The following is a 26,450-nucleotide window of genomic DNA, read 5'->3' as shown; positions in this document are numbered from 1 at the left end:
TAAAGATGATGTAGCCGTGGAGTGAGAACAAGAAGGCGAGCGACGTACTTGCTCTGGCTGATACTTGTTGACAAGAAACTCTGCCACTGGGAACGGTTGGCATCGATCTTTGTGGACCTCGACGAGAGATATTGCTCCGAAAACTCTTTATCAGGGAAGCACAGGTTCATCTTTCTATCCTCGATGGCCGAGACATCGGAGGCAGTCGCCTGGTTGCGGTTGGTGAGATGGTGCGATGGTGTGATTGTGGTCGAGATCGCGGTTATGAAATATTTAGCCTCGTTTATTTTATTCCTGTGTGGAGTTTTCTACAAAATCTCACGTGACACGTTGAAGAACTTGCTCATTAAGAGAGCACTCTGACTTCTGGTGCGGTGGTGGGCAGCTGCTGGCACTGCTGCTCTTTTCCGGTGAGTTTTTTGAGTTGGACGTATCATGATTGGGATCCGGTTAAAATATCCTCAATTCCTTCTACACTCTTTCACATCGTCACTCACCTTTGTTGTCTTGGAGGGCCTTTGCATGGCTCCGGTGCTGCCTTATTGATACACACTGTCACCCTACCATCTTACAGATATGCCCTATTGTTGAGACGTCACGGCAGCACCGAGGCCATGACGTCCAACATAGAAGCTTCTTTTTGCAGGAACTAGTTTGTGGGCGGACCGTAAGGAGACGAGGCGTGTTTTCATGTTCGCGGGAGCCATTCATGTAAAGAGATGAGGTAAGGGGCCTTTGGATTCATCGTCAATCTGGTTGGCTTCTTCCCTATCACGACCCATCTCGTACAGACGCAAGGTGAGGAGCAAGAGAAAGCTGAGGATGACTATATTAATGAGATAGAGTGTATAACAGAAACTAATCTTTCTTAACTCCTTCCTGTTCATCCTCCTTGATATCATCCCAGTCTCCATCACCATCGATTTTCCTCTTAACATCCTTGGGAGAAGGAAGATGGGGTGGTACATTAGGATCCATCCCCCAGACCTTGCTCCAAAGAAGAATCTGTGTCGCGATGATGAAGACGCCAGCACCCACGACAGCAGCCCAGACCAGCAATGCGAAGGTAACAACAGGAGAGTAGAGGGCGATGCCCAGAAGACGTGGTCTGAGGGAACCTGGATAGGTTCGTTTAAATACTCCCCAAGAGATCCGCCACGCGGATTTCAGGACCCAGGAACCGTGGAGGAGTTGGACAGGGAACGCAGAAGCGCACACTAAGAGTGCGAGGTATTGGTGGAGGCGTGATGTGATGCGGTCCTTGAGCCAGAAGCCAGGGCGTCGCGGTTGGGTTGCAGGACTGGGTTTGATTACGGCGGCAGTATCGTTTTCGTTGTCGTCTTCATTTGGGAATGAATCGACCTGCTTAGCTGACCACCAGCTATTGGCTACGATGAGGATGGCCAGTGTCCAGAAGAGGTCGCTCTTGAGGTACTCATATCGAGCAGAGTCTGAGTACCACCAGGACTCGTAAGAGGGGCAGGGTTTGGCAGTCATTTTGGCAATTGATTCATGCAATGAGATAATGAATTTGTATGCATTACAAATTGAATTGAGGGAGGGAATGATCCTTTTTTGAAAGCTTCTGTTTAAACGGCTGCCTGGATGCTGACTTGTGTCCCCACATTCCATCCATCTTGCTCACTTGATTGGCTTCGGGCGTTCACAGTGGCTCGTTAGCATGGACACTGAGAATGACCACTGTGCTCTGCGTCTAGTGCTAACTTGTAGGTCTGTCAACCAATGAACGATATCACTGAACGGTCATCGTACATCTTTGTCGGCAATCCAAGGCTGACTGTCAAAGTTGTCTATTTCTATGATAGTAATTTAGACTAGATAGGAACTTCACTTCAAAGGATGCTTGAGCACCAACTTTCCGAAAGTGCTCATGTTCTTCACGTTATACACCTCCTTGATGGCATTTTCTCCAGACCCTTCAAAGGCCCGAACAGGCGCTGGCACATACCCGCCGGGGGCACCATAATTCTCAACAGCCCAGCGAAAGCCCCTCCAATGTCTATCAGCAGCAGCCATGTCCTTTGGCCAGACGACCTTTTGACCCCCGGGCAACTCGAACTCGACATCGAAATGACGTGCCCCCATGATTGCTTTATACTCTGGATCGCCGCCCAACAGCACTGAAGCCAGAACAGTTCTATCGTGTTGAGGAATCGCTTTCTTTAGTAGGACTTGGGACTCGGGAGATCCAAGCGTGTCAAAGGCCCAGATTGTTCCGCTGGTTGATTGCAAGGCTGATTTGACCTTTTCGATTACATCTGTATCGTTGTAGTCGAAGGACTGGGTTGCACCCAGTGTCTTCAGATATTCGTGTCGCTTAGATGAGGCAATGGCTATGATGGAAGACACTCGCGCTGCCCGGGTAAACTGAACAGCAGCCATGCCAACACTTGTCACACCGCCCCAGATCACCAAAGTTCCCTCCGGGGCAGCGACACCCTCATCGGGCGTACCCTCTTCTCCAAAACATGCTCTCTGGGACCGCGGAACAAGATGTTAAAGAAACATAGAGACGAAGGTGTTACCGAACTGAAGAAACACGACTTACGAACTTCCTGTGCCGCGGTGCAGAAGACTCCAGAGGCTGCGGGACCTGAGAGTAGGCAGAATTGAAACATCATCATTAAACGATCTCCTGGCACAAACTCCATTAAACGAAACTCCCGGATGAGAGCCTGGCAGAGCACCTGGCGGGAGACAAGACGCCAGAGACTCAAGGGAGCAGAACTTGACTGAGCCAGGAGAACGCCAGGACATGTTACACTGATCGGGGCTGGACAGAGCTGAGAGCTCTGTGAGACCTGAGACAGAGGAGAGGTCTCCAAGATACGATATACTGGACAGAGCTAAGCTCCGAAGGAGACTACAGGAGAACTTGGACATATACTACTGGTTCTGGCTGAGCAGTCAGAAAATCAGTGGGAAGAAGCAGACATACCCTACTGGTCTGAACTGAGCGGCTGGGAGATGGGCAGGGAAGACTTGGATATACCCTACTGAAGTCTGACTGGAGCTGGGGAATGACCAAAATTTGACTTAAATGAATCACACTGGAGGTAGCACGATTTGGCTAAGTCTAAAAGTTGGCTGGCAGGAACCTTCCTGGAGAAGTCTAGAGGTTGGAAGTGCTGGGCTGAGAAGACCTGAGAACTCTGGAGCTGGAAGTCTGGCGGAGTCTGGCGCCGAGCAGGAGACTCCGGGAGGACTTTAGAGTTGGCTAAGGTCGAGCTTGGTATACAGGCTGGACTAGACTAGATACCAGACTGACAGCCAGGACGCAGACAAACTTTAGTACGAAAACACCAGAGCGGCGGACCCTAAGGCTTAGGATCTATGATACTTGGAAATCACTCTGAGTCACTCTGGTCAACACTGAGCCCGAGACATCCCGAAAAATCAATTGGCTTTAAATCACTTTGAGAAATTGGAGATTTGAGCCTATGCCCGATAGCAGCGCCAAAAACTTTGATTATTACCAGCACTAGACCACCAGAACTTTAGCCACGATAACTCTACGACAACTCCTTAGACACTGGGACTGATCCCCCCCTAGGCAAGTCGCTACAGTTGAGGCCATTTATACATACTAATTCTATACCACCAAATTTTGGGAGTCATGAATGAGCAATGATTGCAAGGCCCTGTGGATGACAGGAGGCGCGACCGGAACGACTCCAAGACACTTATGCAAGGAACACCATCTCGGTGGCACCGTTAGCTCCAGGTTCCACATATTTCCTCCGCTGGAACATGCCGCTGAAACCAGTTGATCGTTACGCCCACAAGCAATGGAACGGACGTGTTCAGCGGTCGCCGGTCGCTGGTCGCTTTCTGTCCATGTTCCACTCAAAATCGCGCCGAGTTATAGCCGGCACAATTAATTCTGGTGCCTGAATCAATTGATCTTTTTTTGGCTCGAGAAATTGGCCGTTGTTTGTTGACATTTAAATCGTAGCCTAGCAGGCAACGACCAAACGACAGCCTCTTAATACTGGCTTCGGCCTCAACGCAGCAAACATACGTAACACAGCCTCAAAGAACACTCCAATCTCTTATACTCCTTCAATATGACGCGTAACCTTTATGTCCCTTTCGAGATCGTCCTTCAGATCCTTGAAACGTCTATTCCGCCCGGTGAACCCAATCGGGTTATTGACGTTGCAACCCCGGAAGTTCAGCAGCTCGTCACCTGGACAAGGGTATGCCGCGCGACGTATGAGCCAGCGACCAGGTTTCTACGGCAGCACTGTGTACATCTCGACTCGATACCTCGACTCCAGAAATTCTTGCGCTGCCTAAACTACTCCAAGACTTTAAAAGCAGGGGGCCATGAATCTCTCCCCAAAACCATCCCACTTTTTGCAGTCTCGTCCATCTATCTTGGACTCAGCCTCGAGGAGATCCAGTCGATACGAGCCAGTGCACTTGTCCGGGATGTCTTTCTGGAACTCGGTAGCTCTGTCCGCCGATTGATCATTGACCTGCCGTTTCGCAGAATCGCTATGCAGCATAGCATTGATGCGCATATTGATCAAGTCTTCTCTCGGGGTCTACAAGCGTTGATCAACCTTGAAGAATTCGTCACCTTAGGCGGCCTGCCTTCATTAGAGTTCTGGAGGAGTGAGCTCAACGTCAGCCAAATTTGGCCCAAGTTACGAAAAGTCGCTGGATTCAGCATCAATCTGAGTGACGAAGGACTTTGGTACAATGTTGCACGACATCGAAACATTGCGCATCTGGTTATCACAAGACCTTATTTGCTTCGCGTTCAGAAATGGAACATCAAGCAATCTATCGGTAGCGAACTTTGGAACCCCGAGTTTGGAGGTGACTCGACCTATGCTCGGCCCTTGAAGATTGTCATTGTCAATCATGAGTTTAGCTCACCCATAATTGATACGGAAGACGGAAGTATTCACGACCCGGCTGGGCTTCTTGATGTCTCACCTGTTGAGATACCAATGCACGCGAAACGGGTCGATTATGTCTGCCGTGAGTGGCTGATCAAGGCTGCGAAAGAAGATACACTTTGGGGGTATTGACGTATAACCGCGTAAGATATGATAATAAGAAATATACTCATTAATATCGTGGTCTCGGGGCTCATCCTCTTCGGGCGTCTTAGCCAGGGCAGGACTGCCTTGATGCTCATCGTGATAATGCAATTAACAAGCGGTGAACATTCTGCAAAGGGGCTAGGGGAGACAAGAAAGCCTAAGACCTCTATCCTAAGTAATAACAAGAATTGGGTAAGTTTAGTATACCTTGGTGGGCCTTTAGACTAATTTATTTTGGCATCCTGGCTTCATGTCCGAAGTTTCCTTCTACCCCGGGTGGGTGACCAGAGTCAATCTCAATCTCATCCAAATCATCATCCTCCTCCCCCTCCTCCTCAGGGGCATTGGCTCCAAGCTCATGGTAGCGAGCATAAAGAGTTGCGAGTTGGTCGCGCGCTATGGCGGCTGCTGATCGTCGTGGACGGGGTCGAGAAAGGACAGAGTCTAATTACCTTGGTTAATGTCTTAACTTATACCTATTCTTTTGAACATACTATCCGATTGGCTGTTTGAGCCTGCATTGGGCAACACAATTGAGTTTTGCTCAAGAGCTTGCAATGGTTGACGTGGAGTTTTAGGGAGCTTGGGAGTTGTTTCTACGGCAATGTCAGTATGTCACCAATGATCACTGCACACTGTTATTGTAAAATATTTTACCATTCGCATCCGGATTAAGTCGTTTTGCCCTGCGCTGGGAAAAGGGCAAAGGTAAGGATTGAGTAGGGGGGTGAAGGTGGCAAGGGCTCATTTGCCAGTTTAGCTTTGGAAGCTCTGGTAGTTCGTCAAGAGACATGTTTATCAACTGATTTGAGAAGCTTGTGGTGATCAAGTTTTCAGGTTTTTCGGCAATGCGGAATTGTTGGCCAAATTTGTTCTTTGAGGATTTGAAGATTTCCTCCAAGATTAAAAATTATGTCTTCTTAGCGACGTTCCTTCCATGTAAGAGTTCGCGCTCAGACAAGACTTCCAGGGCAAGTACTCCTTCCCAATACAATGGCACCAGCCCCAACTCCGGGACCAGAAGCAGACCACTTGATTCATAAAGAATGGTACCAGAAAAGAAGATCTCTCTCGTGTCCGAGGCATCGGCGAGTTGTCTTTGCGTGGTCCGACATGCTTCCGAAAATAACGGATTTAAGACCTCTTAGACTGGCTTTCCGATGTGAGTCTTGTGTAATGCAATTTGGAGGTTCCAGGGTTGACTCTTCGTCGAACGTTGCAGTACGGAAGGGGAGCTTTGTAGTTGGGTCTTGGCCCAGATTCGATGATATCTATAACGACTAGGCTACAGGAAAAGGCAAAATGTCTATTCCGATTCTCTTAAACTCTGTGCAATATTTGTATATATAACTGGGTGTGGCCAGTCGCGCTTGATCGTTTCGATGCAGATGAACTTCGAAGCTCAACGGTTTACCGTGATATCCGCCATTCAGTCAGTTGCCACTCAAAAAACAAATCGCAATTCAGGACTTCTTCAATCCATTCAAATACCGTCCTTTTCAAGTAAATTTTCAACCCCACGGTATATCATCATACCTCCTAGCGCTCTCTTGGGCCCCTCTTCCTCTTCGAGGCATAGACTCTTAGCTTCCTAGAACTCGCTAAAGTCGTATTACCGTCCTCTAAGAACATGACCTCTGCCTCTGCCTCTAACTCGTGAAACACGCAGGTTCGCATTGAATTGTCTATAGCCTCGGAACTCTGCCAATCGATACAGGTCTCAACACCAGGTCAGGCAACCTTCAGAAGTAGCTGCCCTCTTCTGGTAATACAGCGCAGCAGCCTGGTAACTCTGAGACGGCCAACAACTGGCTGAAGTCGAGTCTTTCAGTGCCTCGGAATGAGAATTGTACCCAATGAGACTGACTGAAGGTAATTTGACGTTCTGTGATGGCAAGCGATAATATTCTACCGTCGTTCAATGATGACCACATGTTTTCAACAGCGGAAGGCGGCGGAATAGCCCCATCTACCCTAGAAAACAGTATCAATGGGCGATTTCAGTGCTTAACCCATATGAATTGGGTCACCATATGTACTGACTAAAAAAACTATAATTCAAATGATAAGCATTTTACACTTTTAATATTTTCCATATCATGTGTCGGCTTCTGCGTTACTGTGTTTTCTTTTTCAACACTCGACAAGCATCATGCATCAATCAGCCTATTGGTCCATCATCGGGAATCTCAACCGCAATAACATTTTAAACTCGCGCTATTGAAGCCTACGAAATGAATTTCAAATAACAATAAAGAGGTACTTTAAGAAATACCTGAGCAATGCTTTGATGTGCGAATCTGGGTGCTGCAGCGATCTAGCTCCTCATTTGAGCGGCCACTATCAAGGAAACAGGTCGCGTGGCCCAATGGCAAGGCGTCTGACTACGAATCAGAAGATTCTGGGTTCGATCCCCAGCGTGATCATCCTTTCAAAAAGTTCTGTGGCATCTCATTATAAGCATCTTACCAGGAATCAAATGGGAGCTTGACCTGAGAGGTCAGAGACAACCAAACCTTTTGTCTCAACAGAGGGTAACTTCTTTGTTTTTGTCGGCCATTTAACCTCCATGAGTTTGTGCATTGTTTGTTTATTATTTATTAATTGTATTTCATTCAACTGTTTTGTGTCTACTTCTTCCGCAAGAGTTTCACCTTCATCTTTTTCAGACGCCGACTCTCAAACGCTTTGGTGACCCTCCAGTTGCTCACAATCATGACAAACACAACCAAGAAAATGAAGAGCGCTCCAATGAGCGGCACAATTAAAGTAAAAACCGTCAATCCATAACTCACATCCTGGAACGCCTGGTTCTCAACCAAACGATCAACACCCAATCCAACTTGCATTGCCGTGAGCGCGATCACGACGTAACCGAGAATACCAGCCAACACCGAAAAGTTGTCGCGAATGAGATCGCCATAAACAGTGTGCGACGCGACTCGAGAGTAGCCGCGTAGTAAGTATCCTTTGCGAAGCGCGTATACTTTGTTCAATCTGCTCAGGCGCAGCTCTCCGTACCAGTAGCGCGGATTGACGCGATCGTAACGGTGGTTCTCGAGAACCTGAGCTGTCAATGCCTTCCAGCCCTCCCATGTCACTTCCTCAGGCAGTAACCCATGCTCCTTTGCGATGCGAAAGTCGCTTCTGTATGCGATGAGCGCAGCGTATGAGAAAAGAAATCCCCGTGCGGAGGCATCAATGTTGCCTTCCGTCACATCAAGATGGGCTGTGTCGCTAATGTTGCTGACCCAGAAGTCGGGATCAAGTAGGTAAGCCGGCATAGGCTTGAGAAAAATGCGGTTTCTCCACCAGATCATGTGCAGCTCAGAGAGCTCGCTGATAATGATCTCTCGTGAAATGAGCCGTTGGTGATGAAGTGGCCGAGGCGGCATTGGGCGGCCGCAAGCCCAGAGCCATTCTTGCACGTCATTGAGGCGCGAAACCGATAGTTCCCGCTCTAGGAAGTTGGGGTCCGATGTAGGAACGACGATGTCATCGTTGAAGCGGTTGCTGGCAGGGAGGAGGCTATTAAACTCATCCTTGGACTCCAAGCCGTCGCTAAGGAAGTCCTTTTGTAAGATGCGGACCGTAAACGGCGGCGATGGACTAGCCATTGTGAGATATTAGACTCAGTGACACGGCGTAAGATTTAAGTTTCTCAAGGAGCATAAATAGAGAACAAATGCCCCGATGATGGCGAGTCTCTTGGAAAGCTCGCGTAAACAGAAAGAAAAGAGTGGAAATTAAAGCTGACCATTACCAAGCAAGGGTCAGTCATAAGGCTGGTAGGCAACCCCTGCTCTTAAGGCCGATAGCACCAGTCATGATTGGGCTGTAAGCAGCGTTCCCCATTCACTTGATCACACGGCCCGCTCTGTGCCCACAGAGTGCACCTCGGGAAAAGGGGATAGGCCGCTGCGCCGTGCTGACGGTCCAATTTCTTTAATTAGGCACACCCTGCGTCTCAGCCCAAAGGAGCAAGCAGACCGGGCAGTGGCACCATGTACGATCGATGAGACACTAGCGAGGTATCGCCTGTCTAAGTGCTTACTCTGGAGAATGAATGTTAAGCGCATAACGCGGAGTTAAAAGCTCAGCAGATGCTGACATAGACCCCCAGTAAGCCAAGATGTGGGGGCCAAGAATGAAACTGGAGCTGTAGTGGCCACTACTCCTGCGTAAGACGAAAATTAGGAGACGTGAACGTTGTCAGATCAACACCAACGTACGTTCGAAGACTCACTCTTTTGAGTGAATTGGCCAAGATGTCGCTTCGTCGAACAGCAACGCGACGCGGCCCTCCTGGGGCTGCTCCTAAGCAGAAGAAGGGTTATGAGAACGTTGAGCAGGGGATCAAGCAGCTCTATCCAGAGGCGGACTCAACCAGAAAGACCGATATGGAGTAAGCATCAACCCAAAAACATGATTGCTAAGGCAATTGACTCACCAACACGTTAACAGTATTGTTTTTGTGCCGGGTCTGGGAGCTCATCCTTTACTGAGCTTCAAATCGACTACGAGCGATTTTAATTGGGTCAGTGAGGAGGGCATAGCTCGCGACTTTCCAAACGCTAGAATTCTTCTGTATCACAGTGAATCTTCATGGACTGGTTCAATCAAGGTAAAGCAGTTTCTCGGCAACCTAGCCCAGACTCTACTCGAAGGATTGAAGATGAGTAGAGAGGTATGTTTCCACGTCTTTCGACTGAACTCAGAGAGTTTGGCCTGACAAGCACTCCAGAACATGGCCATTCCTCGTCCAATCACATTTGTTGGTCACAGTATGGGGGGACTTGTCATTGCCAAGGTATGAATCATCGTTCTGAGGTTATCTACTTGTTCTGATTCTATCAGGCCATCTGCATCGCTGCAACAAGACAAGATCTCTTCCCAAACATGTTCGAAGACATAGCCGGTTGCGCATTTTTTGGAACACCATTCAAGGGCGCTGAAGCAGCTTCTTTGGCATGTATGCTTTCCTCAGTTGGAGAGAAACTTGGTCATGCAACAGCTTCCAAACTCCTCGAGCTGATGAGGCCAGACGACGAAAGCTTGGCTGAGCTTCGGAAGGAGTTCGTCAGACTAGTAATCAAGACAACCCCAAAAATCGAGCTGTGTGGTTTCTATGAAGAGCACCCTACGACAATTAAGGATCTCTCTGGCATGCCTCAGTTCTTATCGGCGCTGAGCATTCCGATGCCCAAGAAGTATGCAGAGTTCGTCACGAGAGACTCCTCCATCTTGGATGGTGTGATGGAGACGATGGGTCTAGCTGCGAATCATCGAGACTTGGTCAAGTTCGATAGCTCCAAGGATGAACGATACACACTAGTTCGAGGACCTTTGAAACGACTTATCAACGGTTCACATCTGCGAGTCAAGAATCGACACAATGCAACAAGACGCACCGATCCAGCCACAATAAACCTTGCTTTACGAACTCTAGAAGGTGCACCAGTCCAAAGCAAGAGGGAAAGCATTGCCCAGAACACAACCACTTCCCCTTGGTTCTCGAAAGAACCAGAATTTCTGGGCTGGTTAGCCAAACCCAACGAGGGCGAAGATACTTCGCTTGTCAAGAAAGAGGATTGCCTCTGGGTCCGTGGCCGTGATGGTCGTGGCAAAACAAGCGCTGCCTTATCAGCTATTGAAAAGATCGAAGAGTTGACCAAGGACGAGGAGGTTTACGAAGAGGAAATTACCGACGAACCATACACAGGCTCATCGCGGAATTATCTTTCTTACTTTTTCTGCGATAAGACGCCCGATTATGGTTCAGCTGAGAGTTTGTTGAAGGCCCTTGTCCGTCAACTTATTGAGAAGCAAGGGCTTCTGGCTACACACGCCAAGTTTCTACTTAAGAAGAAAGGTCGAGAAACGCAGCCTCTTTTGACGGTGGAGAACTTGTGGCAGGTTCTTCAGGACATTCTAGCAGATGATGTATTTGTTGGGGCCAGAGTGTACTTTGTCATCAACAACATCGAAACCCTAGCACAAGACGCCGTATCTACTAACACTCTCTTGACTCTACTGAGCTCTGAGGTTGAGCATGACGGTACCGGAAGACGTCCACTGGTTCGATGGATGTTCACAAGTGGCCAATCTTGGGACATTGATCGGGCTTTGAGGAGGGATACCGTCCGACTAGTTGATCTTGAAGACGCAAAATATGGAGACCAAGTCCAGCTCGAGCTTCGAAGACACGCACAGAGCAAGGTTTTGGAGCTGATCGAGCATAAGAAGTATAGCAGAGCTCTTGCATACTTTGCTAGCAGTGTTATCGGTAAGCGAGCTCAAAACACGCAGTGGATCGACATTACCTGTGATCATCTCGAGGAACTTCCTCAGCATCAGAACGACCTCCAAGTCCGTCGTCTTCTCGAAGTCATCCCACAAGAGCTAGATGCTCTGCTGAGTTCTGCATGGCAACAAGTTTTTGACAATAACCGGGGCAAGGCTGGGGAGATCAAGGAAATGCTCCGTGTTTTGGTCCTTACCTATCAAGATCCAACTGAGGCCGAGCTTGGTCTTCTTGCTGGTCTAGACTCTTCACCAGCGGAAGTTTCAGAGCTACATGATCTGATCCAGAAGTGCAGACCATTGATCGTACTGAAGGACAACAGCCTCCAAGAGAAGACAGTGTGCTTCACCGAGCCGGTGGTCAAGACCCATCTGCTTGAACACGCACACGTGTTGCTTGGTCTCACCAGCGAAGATATCAAGCTACAACATGGTATTCTGGGTTTTCGTGCGTTCAGTCATATCCTAGAGATCTTCGACTTTCCGCTCTCCGATATCCCTCAGCAAATAGACGAAGAGGTGGGCGAGGTTGCTGGTGCTATCGAAGCAAGGCCAGATGACGAAGATGGTGTAGCCTCAGGGGAAGCAGATAACTCTGGCGAAGCAGGAGGACACGAGCAGGAAGTCGCCGAGGAAGAGGACGAAGAAGAGTCCGACAATGAATTACATCACGACGATGAATCTCAGGACGACAACGCCTCAGTCGCCTCAGAAGAGTCAAGTGATGGGGAGGATGAAGAAGATGAGGTTGATGAAGATCCCGAAGCTCCATATCTAAAAGACATAGCCCTGGCCTATGCAGTTACACACTGGCTACCTCACGCCAGCCAAGCGACTGCTGATATCGCAGAGGCACTGAGCCTGGAGGAAAAGTTCTGGCACGCGGATTCCGTCATCCGACGCCGTTGGTTGACTGAACACAACCGACTTACTAGCTCTTTTGCCTATTATTCTCGGGAGAAGCTGACTGGACTCCATGTGGCTGCTACGATCGGATTTCGAGATCTAGTAGCTGCTTTGATGGATCATGGGTACCATGGCGAACTTATCGCCATGGACTCAGACTACAATACGCCGGTAAGTGATGACATTCATTGGAGACAAGATATGATGAGATTTGGAAGCGCAAAGAACACGAGCTGACATGATATAGCTCCATTACGCAGCCGCTTTTGGAAATGATGAGATTGCCGAGGAGCTTCTTGACAGAGGAGCTAGCATCGACGAAGGCATCAAGGGCAATCTTATCACCCCTCTGCACAGAGCAGCAGCTGAAGGAAATGTTAAAGTTATGAGTAAGCTGCTGCAACGGGGAGCGAACCCGAATGCCAGCTGTGGTGCTTACGGAGGTGTAATCTGTGCGGCTATACAGTCTGGAAACACTGACGCCGTGAAGCTTCTGGTAACTCATAATGTCTCGCTCGTCACTCAGGATGACGAAGACGAAGACGAAAAGGTTGAGGGTGAGAATGGCGGGGGAGAGGCTAAAGACGAGGAAGCTAAGGACAACGATGGAGACGAGGAGAGTGATAAGGATGAGGGTTCAGAGTCGGGCTCAGATTCCGACTCTGACTCCAATGAAGAGGAGGAGGAGGAGGTTATCACATCACCTTTGGCTCTAGCAGCTATGAGAGCTGACCTTGCGGTGTTCGAGTTTCTCATTAAGGAATATTCCGACAAACTACCTGCCGAAGAGTTCGGCATCGCCCTTGTCAAAGCAGCAGAATACGGTCGATTTGAAGCTTTCTCGCGGCTGTTCCATGACTTTGAGCATAGCCAGCAGTTCAAACAGGACGCCCTCGATGGAGCATCTTTCGGAGACCATTGGGCTATCGTCTCGTTGATCCTGGATAACTGTCCCGGCTTGAACTGTGACAAAACCTTCCTGCAAACTGCACAGGGAGAAGATGGCGATGACGAGATTCGTATCTTAGGAGCTATGTGGGAGTATTCCCAGGGCAATATCTCGCCTGAGGCGCTGGATGAGTCCTTGTATGAAGCTACAGACTTTGAGAATCAGAGGACGGTGGAATTGTTATTGAGATATGGAGCTAACGCGAATGCAACTGGCGAACTGTAAGTCTTGATTGAGATAAACGAGAGGCATAACGAGCTAACTGTGACTTAAAGATATGGGAATGCCTTGACAGCAGCTGCCTTTGACAACACCATCGAGATAATCAAGCTGCTTCTCGACTCTGGTGCCGACATCAACTCCGCTGATGGATGGGCTCTCCAAACTGCTGCGGACCAAGGTCATGTCGGTGTTGTCAACCTTCTCTTGGAGCGTGGGGCTAACGTCAACGCAACCACGACCAATATCAATATGCCCAAGTGTACCGCTTTGCAAGCGGCTGTTGAGTCTGGCAGAGGAGATATTGTCGATATTCTCCTCGAGCATGGCGCTGATCCTAACCTTGGAGGAGGTGAGTTCACTCATCCCATCATCGCTGCGGCAAGCAAGGGTGAAGAAGCTATCTTCAAGAAGCTTCTGGAAGCCAAGGCTGATGTGACGGTTGTTGGAGGAGAGTATAACTCGACTCCTCTGACCTACACGGCGATATATCTTCCTCGTGACCCGATTCGCCTGTTGTTGGACGCAGGTGCCGACATCAATCATGCGGATAACGAAGGAGACACAGCACTTATTCTCACAGCCTGGAGCGGTGATCATGAGTCAGTTCAGTTCCTGCTTGACCGTGGCGCCGATGTCTTGGTCAGGAACAAGGCAGGTCTCAATGCACTGCAGAAAGCCCTTGAGGCGGGCAGAGAAGAATGCGTGAAGATCCTGACCAACCACATCTCAGACATAATGGAGGCAATCAGGGTTGCGATGGTTTCTGGCGATGCTTCCATTGCCGCGGTGATTCGAGGCGTGCAGAACCAAAAGCAGGAACTTAACTACGATGACCCGAAGCCGGTGCACGAGGAGAGCAGAAGAAGTTCAATCTATGAGCCAACATCGCCCGAGGCTCAAACTCAGAGAGCTGGTCCATCTGTCAGTTTTACTTCTGAGAAGATCGTGGTGGAGGATATCACGAGTCAACATATCACATCGCCCATAACAAGACCATCTATCACGCCATCTGGCCCTTCATCCAACTCTTTCGCAGACTTATACAGCCCTGCTCAGGGCATCCTCGACTTCAGTCCAAACCCATTGTACAAGCGCCAATCTGAGCTGATCACACCGACGAACGAACAGTCGAAGGGACCTATAAGAAGGAAACCGATCACGGGTGCTAAGCCTCCTATGTACAGGCCATACCAGCCTGGCGGAGGTGGAGAGAATGTGCGACATTCGACTCCTCCTGGATCACTGGCGAACGCATTCCAGGCGTATCAGCCGATGCAGCAACAGACTCCTCCGCCGGAGAATATTCCTTCGCTTTCACCTCCGGAGACTTATGCGCCGCCGAGCCAGACTACGCCGGATCCTGGTTTTGTGCCTTATGCGCCGCCTGGACCTGCGAACTACGGACAGCCCAATCAAGAGCCGGTGAGAAAGTCGTCGCGGTCGTCGTTTATGGGCATGAAGGTTCCATGGGCAGACAACCGGTTTAGCTAGAAACACAAATGTATAGAGATTGAATTTCTGGGATAGATGTACGGTTAGTTGCTAGAAAATTGTAGTGAACTTTCTCTTGCTATTGCTTTTATGATTTGGTCAATTGCCCATATTGGGTGTGAGCATTTGTGGCGATGCGACACTAACATCAACTCGTATTTTTCACACTGGAGTCTGTTAGTCAAGTATCTCTCGTTACCCATCGTCTCTAGCCGAACAAGGCTCGTGCGATCAGCTCTTTTGACATTTCCAACCTCGCTAATCATTCAATAAATGTGCAGGACGAGAAGTTTTCCAGTAAGGAAGTTCGTCCCGCAGTTGTAGCAAGGAACAATCGAATGCGAACGCTTGGGGAAGTGAGTGAGCGAAGGCGCCAAGATTGGCGAGTAAAACGTCGGACTTTGGAATGTCCGAGGTGCGCAATCTGCAATGGCTCGAAGGATTGAAGTCGACTTTATCGCGTGAGTCACATCTAGAACGAAAAGAGATTATGAGAATGATATCTTGATGATTCAAAGTGACTCACCTGCCGAATAGCCATAATGATGCTGCAGATGAGAGCCGGTAGCCGTGTTATCCATTTCTTATCGTGGATAACTTATCGTCCGCTCAGTGCGATAAAGACAGAGACAGTGACGGAGACTGCTGACTGCTGAATCTGACATCTCGAATAGCGAGAATTATTGATGGATCTTTGTCGGCAAATGGATGAATGAGAGAAAACTCGATTTTCTTCCAACTTATTTCCGGACATCTCATCAAACAGAACCAGCTCAATGAGTCAATTCAATGATGAGCCCAAATTTGTCGTCATTGAAGGTTTTGTCATCTTGTTCGATTTGTAACGTTGATCCGAAATTGGTTAGCGGCCGCTAGCTTAGAAATTGGGCTTACTGCTACAGCTGCTGCCAAACACACATCCTCCACCAAAATCTGCTTATGCGGACGGCATCGTTGTCCGAGAGGATTACAAAGGCCTTGCTGACAGGCGCAGCAAGAGACCGAACACCGAGCACGCAATGAAAGATACAGAACAGGCATGTCGCAGATAGATGTAGATATACCACAGGATGAGTGCCCGGTGGTCATGTTAAATAGAAGCAGTCTTGCCCTCAGTTTGAGTACAATAAACAATCATCAATCACTTCCAAACAGCCAAGATCATCTCTTGAGTTGTCTAAAACGTCAAAATTCCAGCCGAACAAACACAAAGTACTACAAATAGTGTTTCAGAAAAGATGCGACACTCAAAGAAGATGCAGGTTGCCGATGGCGATGGTGAGCCTCTCAATCAAGGGCCCTGGGTCCAGACTGTTGACAAGTGCAGATCATTACACGCCCAGCAAAAAGTCGCAAACTTCAAGAAAAGGCAACGGATCTGGCAAACAACTCCAACAGTTATACAGACTATATGAAGATGCCATGGACATTTACAACCAATCCGCCCTGGCTAAGACAATTGAAGACATGCTGCGAACAAAAAACCGACCGCGCATCACCAAGATTGTTTCGCTGGGTCTGGGCAGCTTGTTGGACGCTAAGGACCAACAGCGACGCATTAAACAATTGGTCGTGCTGATGGCGATCGCATCTCATCTAACGTTATCAACGAGCGATAAGAGCAGATTGAGAATTTACGCGCAAGACCCAACATTCACAGCTGCCGACGAGACCTTTCTCCAGAGCCTCGATATCTCTGTACTAAAAACACCATCGATTGCGAACTTGGGTGAGGCTGGACGGATAATGGACGAGGAGACACTTGTCTACAGCCCATTCCTCACGCTTGAGACGTACAAGCTCCTCTTATCTTCATCGCAATCCTCAGACGGAACAGTTAGAGCACCAATATTGGTCAGCGACGACTTCAACGCGCTGAGATTAAAATGGGACAAGCGCACGACGGAGCGAAAGGACGTGGAGGGGTTAATTCAGGGGGCACGCGAATATCGTCGGCGCGCAGTTAGTGGGGAGGGGTTCTGGACGCAGGCCGATCGTCCGTTTCCCATGGCCCTGTACTGGCGGAACTCAGAACCCCGGGATGTGGGCGCCGCCCGAAACACGATACGATCGGAATCTCAATCTTCCTTCTCACGATTTGAGCATCGCGCGATCCCGATACATGCTTAAATTATGTCTAACGGGATAGACGCCCAAGGAAGTCATGATTAGTGAGGTCTCAGAGATCAGACACTTCCTCCTCTCCCACGTGTCTTGAAGAATTTCTGATACGGTACCAAGAATACAAGGAGTTCAGATCGGGGCGAATAACCTGGATGCATTTCAGCCTTAAAATGTGGTCTCATTAGCGATTGTCATAGCGTTAGAGTAGCGATGAAAATTTTTAAACTCTGGTTAGACTCATTTGACATTTTCTATTGCTTGATAAGGATCATCATGAGGTCTCCGACGTTTTCCTGTTCCTGCATGTGTTGCGAAGGCCGGCCGGGCACTAATGCCAATAGCTTGGGGAAGATGGCGCACCTGAAGACAGGGGCCAGTGACAGAAGAAAAACGTCGGGCGCCTGGACTGAGTTAGACGTTCGCTGTTATCGAAGCGAGACCTCAATAATCGCATCGCGAACTGTTAAACTCCAGGTCGGGGCTGGCAACTTTATAGCAATCACCCATCTTGTGCTCAGACTTAATCTTCAAGACTGGAGATTTATTTCACGAGATCAAGAATCGTCTGCTTGGCAGACGCTGCATCGCTCTCATCATGATCCTTTGGCGACAGCGATGTTTTGGCGCAGTAAAATTAAGCTTGTCCGTTAGACAGCTGTGGTGTAGCGCTTGTCACGCTAAACCGGCGCTGAGTTGAACCCCTGATTTTAGCCTCCGAGGCTGAGGTAACACCCAACAATAGTTAATTCTAGGCAGGTTTAGGTCGGCGATAGCGCCATGCACAGGTGGACTGGAAATTCCAGTGGCTTTTTTTCTCCTTTCCTGCGCATCTAGCATCATTGAACTCCCTAGGATATAATCATGTCACAGCGGAACCCGTCAACATGCCCCTCGACGTCCTTCGTTCGATCATTCATTCATTTAAACACTCTTTTGAAAGCGCAGGCTAAGCTTGGTCAGTTTTGTTACTGATCTGGATCAATCTGCTTCCTCTCCTTCAATATGACGGCCACTCATGAGGGTGCTGGCTGGTTTCGCCAAATGTTCAGCGGCGGATACCAAGAATTGCCGACGACAAATGCTGTCAAGGATAAGACTGAGACCACTCAGATAGTGCCGAGGAGGTTCTTGCGATTGTCAACGAGAGGCTTCTTGCTCATGCTGGCGGCTATTCTTCTCATTCCCACGTTTTTGGCTCTTGCGGCTCTCGAGGTACGCGACGTCGCAATTACCGATGGGATCTTCAATTGACTGACAATTGTAGGGCCGACAATACCTCTCCGATGGAACGGCTGACGTATTCGAGATGGGCGAAACTCAAGATGCAGCCTCTCCCGTCGCTTCACCCGCTTCGCCCGTTTCGCCCGCTGGCATCCCCGCCATGGTCAAGCCTCCCAACAAGGCGGGCAACATTTTCAACCGCCGCCTCGTCATCCTCCTCCCAGCCAACGCCCCCGGCGTCAACGTCTGCAAAGCAATTGTCACAGCAGTTGCCCTTGGATATCCCGCCCCCGTCATCCTGAACTGGGGCAAGAGTGGCTCGCATCTTGCCAAGATCGCTGGTGTCCTCGATTATCTTGACTGGAGCTCCCGCCAGGGCAGTTCAAGCAAGGACCACTTGAACGAGGATGATCTTATCATGGTCGCCGACAGCGCAGACTCGTGGTTCCAGCTTCCCCCAAGTGTGCTCCTCTGGCGCTACCATGCTCTCAACGAAGAGGCCAACGAGCGTCTTCGCGCTCAGTGGCCACACAAGTCAGAGATGCCCATGAAGCAGACCATCATGGTGTCCGCCCAAAAGAGGTGCTGGCCTCGCGCCAAGTCCGGTTCCAACCTGCACTGCGATGCTCTTCCGGAGTCTCCTCTTCGTGAGGATCTGTACGGACCCGAGACAGACAAAGATCCCAACTTGCGCATGGTCGATGTCCGACCCAAGTACATCAACAGTGGTGCCTTCATTGGACCTGTCGGTGACATGCGAAAGTACTTCCGTCGCGCCCAAGAGCGTTACGAGTTTGGAAAGGCTGAGCAGGGAAATCACTTCTACAGTGACCAGGGCTTCTTTGGTGAGATCTGGGGAGAGCAAGAGATGTGGCGCACGTGGCGACGCGAGCTCGGCGATGCCATCAATCCCTCTCACAATGTTTCCACTATGGTCCGCGATCAATTCGAGTTCCACGTCGGCCTCGACTACAACCAGACCATCTCCATCCCCACTGTCTTCGAAGAAGATGACGGTGACATCTTGACACTCAACAACCAGACATATATCGCTGAGCGATCTCGAGAGCTCGAGATTGAGCCTGTTCGCCTGACTGCTGTCCCCGAGGAAATTGCCAATGCGACAAATCCTCTTGCGCGTATTCTCTCAGAAGAGGACCGACGCACACTGAACTGGGGCGACATGACTTTGTACGCCGACTTCTTCACCACCGCTATTCCCATCAACATCCATCACAACGCCCACATCAACAACCTGAAGAACCGAAGAGTCTTGTGGTGGGACCGCATGTGGTTCTTCCCCTACCTCCGCCAGCTTGTCAACGCGCAGCTCACTCAGCGCCGACAGCAGCCTCTGGGTAGGGTTGAAATCCCCGAAGGTCGGGCTATCTACTGGGGTCTTGAGGCATACCGAACTATCAGGCGGTTCATGCCTGCTCAGCGTGGTATGGTCAACACCGACTTGGACACCGTTTGCACGTCAAGTTGGGCCAAGAAGGAGAAGCAGAATTGGTGGGATGTGGTGTTCCAAGATGAACAGGGACCATTGGTCCTCAAAGCGTGATTTTAGATCTTTAAATGGGTTATTTGGTGTATATTAATTTTTTAGAAAGGGTTAACCATGGCAATTCTGGGTTTGAGCGAGATATTAGTCTTTTGTTTGCCATTCAGTGATTAATATGTCATCACGCTTCATGATCAACTCCGCCGTACCGTCAAATTATTACCGTGTATAACCCTTTACGATGTTGCCCTTGATGTGAATGACAAGTGGCAGATTGCTGTTCAAGACACATACCCAAGCCACCACTGTTGCTCAAACATACTGATGCGCTGTCGCCGCCTCTTAGACGTCGACTGGACTGTCCTGCCCCGGGTTTGCTTCCTCGTAGTGCATCACCTTGACAAGCCTGAAGTAGCCAGCAGCAAGAGCACCACCAAGAAGAGGTCCTACCCAGTAAAGCCAATGATATCCGGGGAAGTCTCTGCCACCAACAGCGCAGCCAAAAGACCGCACAGGGTTTAATGATCCACCTGTAACAAAGACACCTATGATGCAATTGAACGTCAACCTCGTGCCAAGAAGTAATAAGAAGGGAGGTTCCCTACCTGGAATGAGGGCCACAAAAACAGAGAGGCCAATGCCAATCGGCGCGAGAAACGTATCGCGGGATTTCTCTGCTGCAAGCATCAAGACAACGAAGACCAATTGAGCTGTAAAGAACATCTCAAGAAAGACGCCCTGCGCTATCGAAGTATTGGGACCGAGCGTGGTATTTGCCTGTGAGGCACTTCCGGGGAACATGGCTTCGACTAGACCACCCGCGCACATTGAAGCAATGAGCTGTGCTGGGAATAGGTACAGCGCTCGCATCCATGGCAGTTGGCCAGCGAGACAGAGACCAAAGGTGACCTGCGAGCATGGCCGTCAGCACATCAAGCTTGTCAACGAGTAAGATAGCTTACCGCAGGGTTAAACAATCCACCGCTGATTCGGTAGAAGGCCCAAACGTTGACCAAGAGGGAGAAGCCGTATGCCATTGCGATCCAGATAATAGTGTTGTTGGCCAGTGTGCCATTAGGTCCGGTGGCAGGCTCTTGAAGAACAGCAATAATGTTGCCGGCATAGCCAAAGTACAGGAAGAAGAAAGTACCGACAAATTCACCAGACGCCGCTACCATGTGAGTGCCGAATTCGCTGAGATGGGTTCTCTGCTGCTTATGGTGGTGGTGGTGGTGGCCATTGAAGCCATTCGCACCGTGAACTTCTGCAGCGGATGCCATTTTCGCAACGTCGTGAATTTTCGCGCGCGATGACTGGTTAGTTTTCTTCGAGGCCTGGACCTTGAAAGGAAAGATTAAGCAAAAAGAGGAAATCTGGTGTGGGTGAAAAACAGGGAACGCAAAAAGTGACGGGGATGGTGTAGGTAATGGTGTAAACCCGGGGAATGCTCAACGGCTGACGTAGTAACTACGGGCCTATTCCCTTAAGTAAAATGCTCATCACTTTTCGATTCCTTCATATTGGCGTGGCTGCAAGTATGACGCGCACAAAGCTGGCCTCTGTGAGACTGCTGCGCTGTGAAAGTGTCAAAATGACAACGTCAGGATTGCAACGGCCGTTGGCCATTCCACAGCTGACATCAAGCCCGTCCGCTTGGCGCCTGTCGAGTCTCAGACTATTGAATTGTCAATGTCGACGGGGCTGATTATGACCACTTCTTCATTGGCCAGACGCAGGACTAGCCGGACTTTACGTCCGGGAGTGGAGATCACAGAGCCCAATGTAGAAAAGTGTGCAGCCAGTCTGGAGTCGTACTAGGCCGTTTGGATCAGGCCATCGGACGATCACTGTTCAATCTGTGTTTTGCAAATATCACATCATCTGCAACGAGCCGCGTTTGTCGACCAGGGAATTGTTTATAAAGCCGAGCTTTGGTGCAACCTTTGATCGACAGCCTCTTGGCGTACATATCTTATCACGGCAATTGGGCTGTTTCCATATTGTTGGTGTCGACAAGCTGACAAGTCCGTGCTGAGCTGGGCGATCTTAAGCTGCTATGACTCCAGCTGGATCACGATTTCGCGCTTGGGGATCATCAATACACTGACGTATACTGGTAGTGAGCTGAGGGTCTCTGCATTTGCATATCTGTTGATCAAGACGAAACTAGAATAACCGCCAAGGAAGCAAAGGGCTGCCAAGTATCCAGACCCCTCATGGCGCTGCTGTGCTCTCAATGGAGTGGCAGACAATGACCGAATGTTCCTTGGAGAACCAAAACTCGATATTCCCTTCCATCTCCGAGCACTTCCAGTCATCGCCGCTGTGTGCATGGTCCGATTCACTTCCAATCTCGACATGAACGCCTCGCACTATCGCTGGTGTAGGTTGGACATGACAGTAGCACAACCGCCGTGGACTCACATACGTCTTGACACGATAATGGCCAAATCTACAGTCCCCCAAGGCTCTCTGAGCACCGTTACTATAGTCGAATATCATACCCTTGCATTCAAAGTTCTCGTCTTCTAAGACCTGAATGCCAGTCACGTCTTTGAATGGCGCCACTGAAAGATACATATGCTCGAACATTAGATGAAGAAGAGGATCCATATTCAGCCAGCGGTTGTTGAACGGCGGTAGGCTATCACGGTGCTGCTTCCGCGGATATGTTCCGAATACAGTAGCTGGTCCGACATCTGCAACATTGTGAATGAGCAGTTCTGGGCTTGACTGGCTGAGAACAATATCTCTGTGCTGCCTAAGATGGCATGGGCCAACATACACATCCCCGGCTAGCTTTGTACGAATCTATCTTCATTAGTACTGTGAAGTCAATCACTAAGGGGAAATGAGTACCATGAAAAAGGGCTTCTGTGTTGTAGCCCCTCCTCCTTCAACTTTCAACCGCATCGCGATCGAGGTGATTTCTTCATCTCTGGGCATCGGTAGGTATATCCAGACAACACTTTCCTGTCTTTTCACGGGAAGCCGGTCGAATGTTTTCGTTGCACAAGGTCTCGCATGTGTATGCGCGTGTACTGCGTAGAGCTTACTGAAAGAGAAGAAAAACGTGAGGCCCGTTACACTGCGTAGGTTGGTGGTCTTGAATTGCATGGACGGTGTCACGCGGCCGTAAAAGTCGCAGTCCTCAATACCAGGGGGGTTGGGGGTGTCCCAGATGTGAAACCCCAACAGAGATGCAGGGAGCTCAAGCCGCAACACATGAAACTAGGTGTACTGGGTCAGTTCAGATCATTGCAATATCCAGAGCAACCTCATCACCTTCAGTACAGCCACAACATCCTGAAAGCATATCGCAGGCGAGATTACAAATGCCTCCCTGTCCGAACGTCGGGGTTCGTATGATGATTTTGACAGCCTTTCTATCTTACGTATTCCCCTGTGATCAAGAGTCAAGCGTACTACTGGCGGGCAGTTGCTTGATAACACAGCAGCGCAATCTCCTCGTGTCCAGGATAGGATATTACACAAAGGTATTGAAGTAACTGGTGGAGCGGTATCGGACTGTAAGCGGGACAACTCCCGAGCTATGCTGAGAACATGGATGTAGCGCCAGAACGTCGCCGAATCGCTGTACTCTTGTACCATGTGGATGAGCTCTGCTGGTAGGAGCTTCAATAGTCGAATACCATAAGCCTCTGCTTTCTCGCGGACAATTTCGATGTCAAGTCCTGTTTCACGGTCCAGCTGAAGCATTGGAGCACGTTGCCAGAGGTTCCTCTTGCCAATTGTTATCCATAATCTGTCGACCGCATTGTCGATTTTGCAGTGTTCTTGGAACAGATTCAGGCAGGTAGAATGTAATCCTACTGCCTCGGTAGCATCTGTGCATCGCCGGCAGCTCGGTGCCCAGCACAGGACTTTCGTGCCAACCCTGATGCTCCGAGAGTCTGGGAATACCGCACGGTCTAGACAAAGCCCTAATTCAGGTTCAAGACCGTTACCTAGCACTGCAAAACTTGCTGTTAGCCGATGGACGAACATGAGAGAAGTGTTGTCAGAACTAACAAGCCACAAAACTCACGCCAGCCAACAATGCTTTGCCGCAAATGCCGCATTGAGTACGAAGGCGATGATGCCCTGTGACTCCGCCTACCAAGGAGCTCATGCTGACATTGAATGAAGATGTACTACGAAGAGGGGAATATCTCGCGTTTGACGTGACCTCGGTTCGGATTATTGAGGAACCGACGTACAGATGTCAGCAATTGGATGTTACGGTGGATGATTGGTTACACGGCATGAGATGGCTGGGGGCTGGAGCTTTGGAGGAAATCTGTTTGAAACGGTGTTTAAAATGTGAGCAGCGGGTTTATGAAGCCCTGGTAATCCAAGAGTTTCCACCAGGATCAAGGTTATGCGATGAGACAGGGAAAGGTTGCTGGCTGAGAAGGGACCCGGACGATAACATTCCAAAGATGAAGGGTAATCAGAGATTCAAAACGGATTTGCGCAATTCACCTTCCATATTATATGAAGTTGCATAATGAAAGGGTCCGCTGTCGTGCTGGGCAATAGAACGAAGCGAGTGTTGGTGAAATAGAGAAGAGACCATAGCAGAGGTCACATGTACTATTCAAGAACGTATTTATATCCCCAGAACCTCCACAAGGCTCATAAAAGAAGCTTCCATTGAGTTTAATACTGTAATTTCATGATTACTCTAAGATAACATAGTAGCTCATAATGTTACAAAACTGGTGCTACTTTGAACAATGCATACCTGATTGAATCGCACGGGACTTCACGGAATGAGAATATGTTGATGAGTATGAAATATCTGTAACCCGGATTAGATATATCAGCGGCATATGCCAAAGCAACGCATCAAACAATACTACGATTTTGTCTTTCTTTCTCTGCGTTCAGTTTAAGGCATACAATCACCTAGCTGTATCTAATAGACCTGTCCATATTAATGCTGATATTGCATGCTATCCAATAAGAAAGTTGGCGACTAGGTTCTTATTCTCGCAAGGTTCTTCGAAGACTCTTTCCCTTTGTCATTTTATCTAGCTCTTAATCCTCAAACCTGTGACGCTTACGAGGCCCCAATGCTGTGTTGACAGGCTCGAAGTTATCCGTAATTCGCTTCCAGTAATCCTGCTGTTGAAAATGACACTGATGTTCCATCGCTCAACCTAAGCCTCTGAACGGTGTATTCTGAAGGGGAAAGATTTCAGTACACAGAGGATGAGAAAGGATCAGCGTGGCCTACTACCAGTATTTCTTTCTAATAAAAATCTGTTTGCTTCTAGAAAAGCAACAGGCAACGCGATTCTCGTATCTTCGCCTATCACAGGAAAGACTGGAAGCAGCCTCTGCAATATATTCCCAAGCGGCACAGGCCGTATCTTCACCTATCATTTGAAGACGGGGCGGCAACCAGCGGGAGAGGCTTCAATCCAGGGAAGGCCATATCTTCACCTATCACCAGTCGTTGGTAACGTCTCGGCAGTTGACATGTCTTGCAGTCATAGAATAAATTCTTGCCAGGATGGACCCTGCATTGTGGGCTTGTGCGACGTGAGATCTCGGGAGAAAACGTGGTATGGCATTTCCCCGATTATCTCCGGTAAGGCCATCCTGGATCGTAAATATTAGTCGGCTTTTCACCCTGCTGCCGATCTCTAACACAAAGCAGTCTCATGTAGTTCTCGACCTTATATATCGTTTTTCTGCCGATCGACAAAAACAATCTGTCAAAGGGCATTAGCTTCAACTTCAGTATATAACTAGTTTATGCTTTATTCAATAATTTTTGAGCATTACAACGTTGCAGTGGCACAGCTCAGGTTGCAAAGACCGACGGGCGTTATCGTCGAGCCATGGAAGCGACGTCGCCAGAACCAGGTAAGCTCTCATCCACAAACCCAAACCGTTTGTAAAGTCCGGCCCCAGACTTGCTTGCATCCACATACGCTGCAACTCCGTCCTTGTCTGCTAGATCACAGCCAAATTTCATAAGCATTGAGCCAGCTCCACAGCGTTGATAGTCAGGATGCGTGACCAACGTATCGAGATCTAGATGAATTGCGGTTAGCAGATCCGGGGTACAAGGTCCGAGTGGCCCCTTACAGTAGTGCTTCTGGTCTCCCATAACGCGGAGTCTTTCCGCTTCCTCCTTGGCAATGAACTCGTCACAGACTTGACCAGGCTGATCCTCAGTCCATGCTGGATATCGTCGACCCCGCTTGTGGGGCATCGAAGTATCCCACTTGGCAAAAGCCGCGATCCGCGGACGGCCATTAACATCTTTAGAGTCTGGATCGACAACTTTGACGTAGCGTTGAAACGGTTTATGGATCAAGTCGTGACGATTGCCTTCGGTCCACCAGTTGCGTACGGCCGGTGTATCAGGCCAGATGCGCCGGATTCCAGGATCGGTAAAAGCTGCGAACCATACCTCTGTGAGAACGGGTACATCTTCAAGGGTGACTTCTTTAAGTCTCAGGCTTTTTCGTGCAGTCATCTCGATACAAAACGGCGGTGAGATGTTTAATGAAAGGAATAGGATTCAGGATGCAGTTCTGTCTATCAGTGGAATTGCGTAAGCTTCTATTGGCTAATGAGCTGAGAGGGGGTTTTGGTAAGCAAAGGGCCGTCCGAGGCCCAGTTTTACTCGTTA

General features: G+C 49.2%; 10 protein-coding genes and 1 non-coding gene across 11 annotated transcripts; 5 read left to right on the top strand and 6 right to left on the bottom strand.

Moving 5' to 3' along the window:
- Positions 1–850: 850 nt before the first annotated feature.
- FOBCDRAFT_232643 (uncharacterized protein) lies at positions 851–1,531 on the bottom strand. Its single transcript, XM_031191484.3, has one exon. The coding sequence runs from the start codon at positions 1,495–1,497 to the stop codon at positions 859–861; it is 639 nt and encodes a 212-aa protein (XP_031032715.2). The 5' UTR covers positions 1,498–1,531; the 3' UTR covers positions 851–858.
- A 317-nt stretch (positions 1,532–1,848) lies between these two features.
- Positions 1,849–2,778, bottom strand: FOBCDRAFT_207468 (uncharacterized protein; the record flags this gene model as incomplete). Its single annotated transcript, XM_059609199.1, has 3 exons — positions 1,849–2,496; positions 2,570–2,605; positions 2,668–2,778. The coding sequence occupies 3 exons, from the start codon at positions 2,776–2,778 to the stop codon at positions 1,849–1,851; spliced, it is 795 nt and encodes a 264-aa protein (XP_059466014.1).
- Positions 2,779–4,031: 1,253 nt separating this feature from the next.
- On the top strand, positions 4,032–5,063 carry FOBCDRAFT_323697 (uncharacterized protein; the record flags this gene model as incomplete). The annotated part of the gene is made up of 1 exon (XM_031191482.3): positions 4,032–5,063. The coding sequence occupies exon 1, from the start codon at positions 4,089–4,091 to the stop codon at positions 5,061–5,063; it is 975 nt and encodes a 324-aa protein (XP_031032713.2). The 5' UTR covers positions 4,032–4,088.
- Positions 5,064–7,432: 2,369 nt separating this feature from the next.
- Positions 7,433–7,504, top strand: FOBCDRAFT_t221. The gene has a single exon. It is a non-coding gene; the product is annotated as a tRNA-Arg (tRNA).
- A 170-nt stretch (positions 7,505–7,674) lies between these two features.
- FOBCDRAFT_232641 (uncharacterized protein) lies at positions 7,675–8,800 on the bottom strand. The gene has a single exon (XM_031191480.3). It carries the CDS (start codon positions 8,693–8,695, stop codon positions 7,709–7,711), a length of 987 nt encoding a protein of 328 aa, XP_031032711.2. The 5' UTR covers positions 8,696–8,800; the 3' UTR covers positions 7,675–7,708.
- A 546-nt stretch (positions 8,801–9,346) lies between these two features.
- FOBCDRAFT_191026 (uncharacterized protein) lies at positions 9,347–14,992 on the top strand (the record flags this gene model as incomplete). Its single annotated transcript, XM_031191478.3, has 6 exons — positions 9,347–9,483; positions 9,543–9,765; positions 9,823–9,888; positions 9,936–12,458; positions 12,535–13,457; positions 13,512–14,992. The coding sequence occupies 6 exons, from the start codon at positions 9,347–9,349 to the stop codon at positions 14,947–14,949; spliced, it is 5,310 nt and encodes a 1,769-aa protein (XP_031032709.2). The 3' UTR covers positions 14,950–14,992.
- A 1,068-nt stretch (positions 14,993–16,060) lies between these two features.
- Positions 16,061–17,367, top strand: FOBCDRAFT_232634 (uncharacterized protein). Its single transcript, XM_031191477.3, has 2 exons — positions 16,061–16,227; positions 16,277–17,367. Exons 1-2 carry the CDS (start codon positions 16,188–16,190, stop codon positions 17,077–17,079), a joined length of 843 nt encoding a protein of 280 aa, XP_031032708.2. The 5' UTR covers positions 16,061–16,187; the 3' UTR covers positions 17,080–17,367.
- A 554-nt stretch (positions 17,368–17,921) lies between these two features.
- Positions 17,922–19,940, top strand: FOBCDRAFT_264850 (uncharacterized protein). The gene is made up of 2 exons (XM_031191476.3): positions 17,922–18,285; positions 18,338–19,940. Exons 1-2 carry the CDS (start codon positions 18,076–18,078, stop codon positions 19,856–19,858), a joined length of 1,731 nt encoding a protein of 576 aa, XP_031032707.2. The 5' UTR covers positions 17,922–18,075; the 3' UTR covers positions 19,859–19,940.
- FOBCDRAFT_169486 (aquaporin-like protein) lies at positions 19,941–21,403 on the bottom strand. Its single transcript, XM_031191475.3, has 3 exons — positions 20,761–21,403; positions 20,404–20,707; positions 19,941–20,343 (listed from the first exon to the last, which is right to left on the bottom strand). The coding sequence occupies exons 1-3, from the start codon at positions 21,076–21,078 to the stop codon at positions 20,141–20,143; spliced, it is 825 nt and encodes a 274-aa protein (XP_031032706.2). The 5' UTR covers positions 21,079–21,403; the 3' UTR covers positions 19,941–20,140.
- Positions 21,404–21,852: 449 nt separating this feature from the next.
- On the bottom strand, positions 21,853–23,926 carry FOBCDRAFT_253562 (uncharacterized protein; the record flags this gene model as incomplete). Its single annotated transcript, XM_059611051.1, has 4 exons — positions 23,084–23,926; positions 22,658–23,029; positions 22,223–22,609; positions 21,853–22,170 (listed from the first exon to the last, which is right to left on the bottom strand). The coding sequence occupies exons 1-4, from the start codon at positions 23,804–23,806 to the stop codon at positions 21,853–21,855; spliced, it is 1,800 nt and encodes a 599-aa protein (XP_059466013.1). The 5' UTR covers positions 23,807–23,926.
- Positions 23,927–25,523: 1,597 nt separating this feature from the next.
- On the bottom strand, positions 25,524–26,330 carry FOBCDRAFT_232627 (uncharacterized protein). Its single transcript, XM_059609901.1, has one exon. The coding sequence runs from the start codon at positions 26,292–26,294 to the stop codon at positions 25,638–25,640; it is 657 nt and encodes a 218-aa protein (XP_059467957.1). The 5' UTR covers positions 26,295–26,330; the 3' UTR covers positions 25,524–25,637.
- Between the last annotated feature and the right edge of the window lie 120 nt (positions 26,331–26,450).

Source organism: Fusarium oxysporum, chromosome X, assembly GCF_013085055.1.
Source record: "Fusarium oxysporum Fo47 chromosome X, complete sequence".
NCBI classification, from domain to species: Eukaryota; Fungi; Ascomycota; class Sordariomycetes; order Hypocreales; family Nectriaceae; genus Fusarium; species Fusarium oxysporum.
The sequence above is the reverse complement of the archived record's forward strand: the minus strand, read 5'-3'. Positions and strand labels throughout refer to the sequence as shown.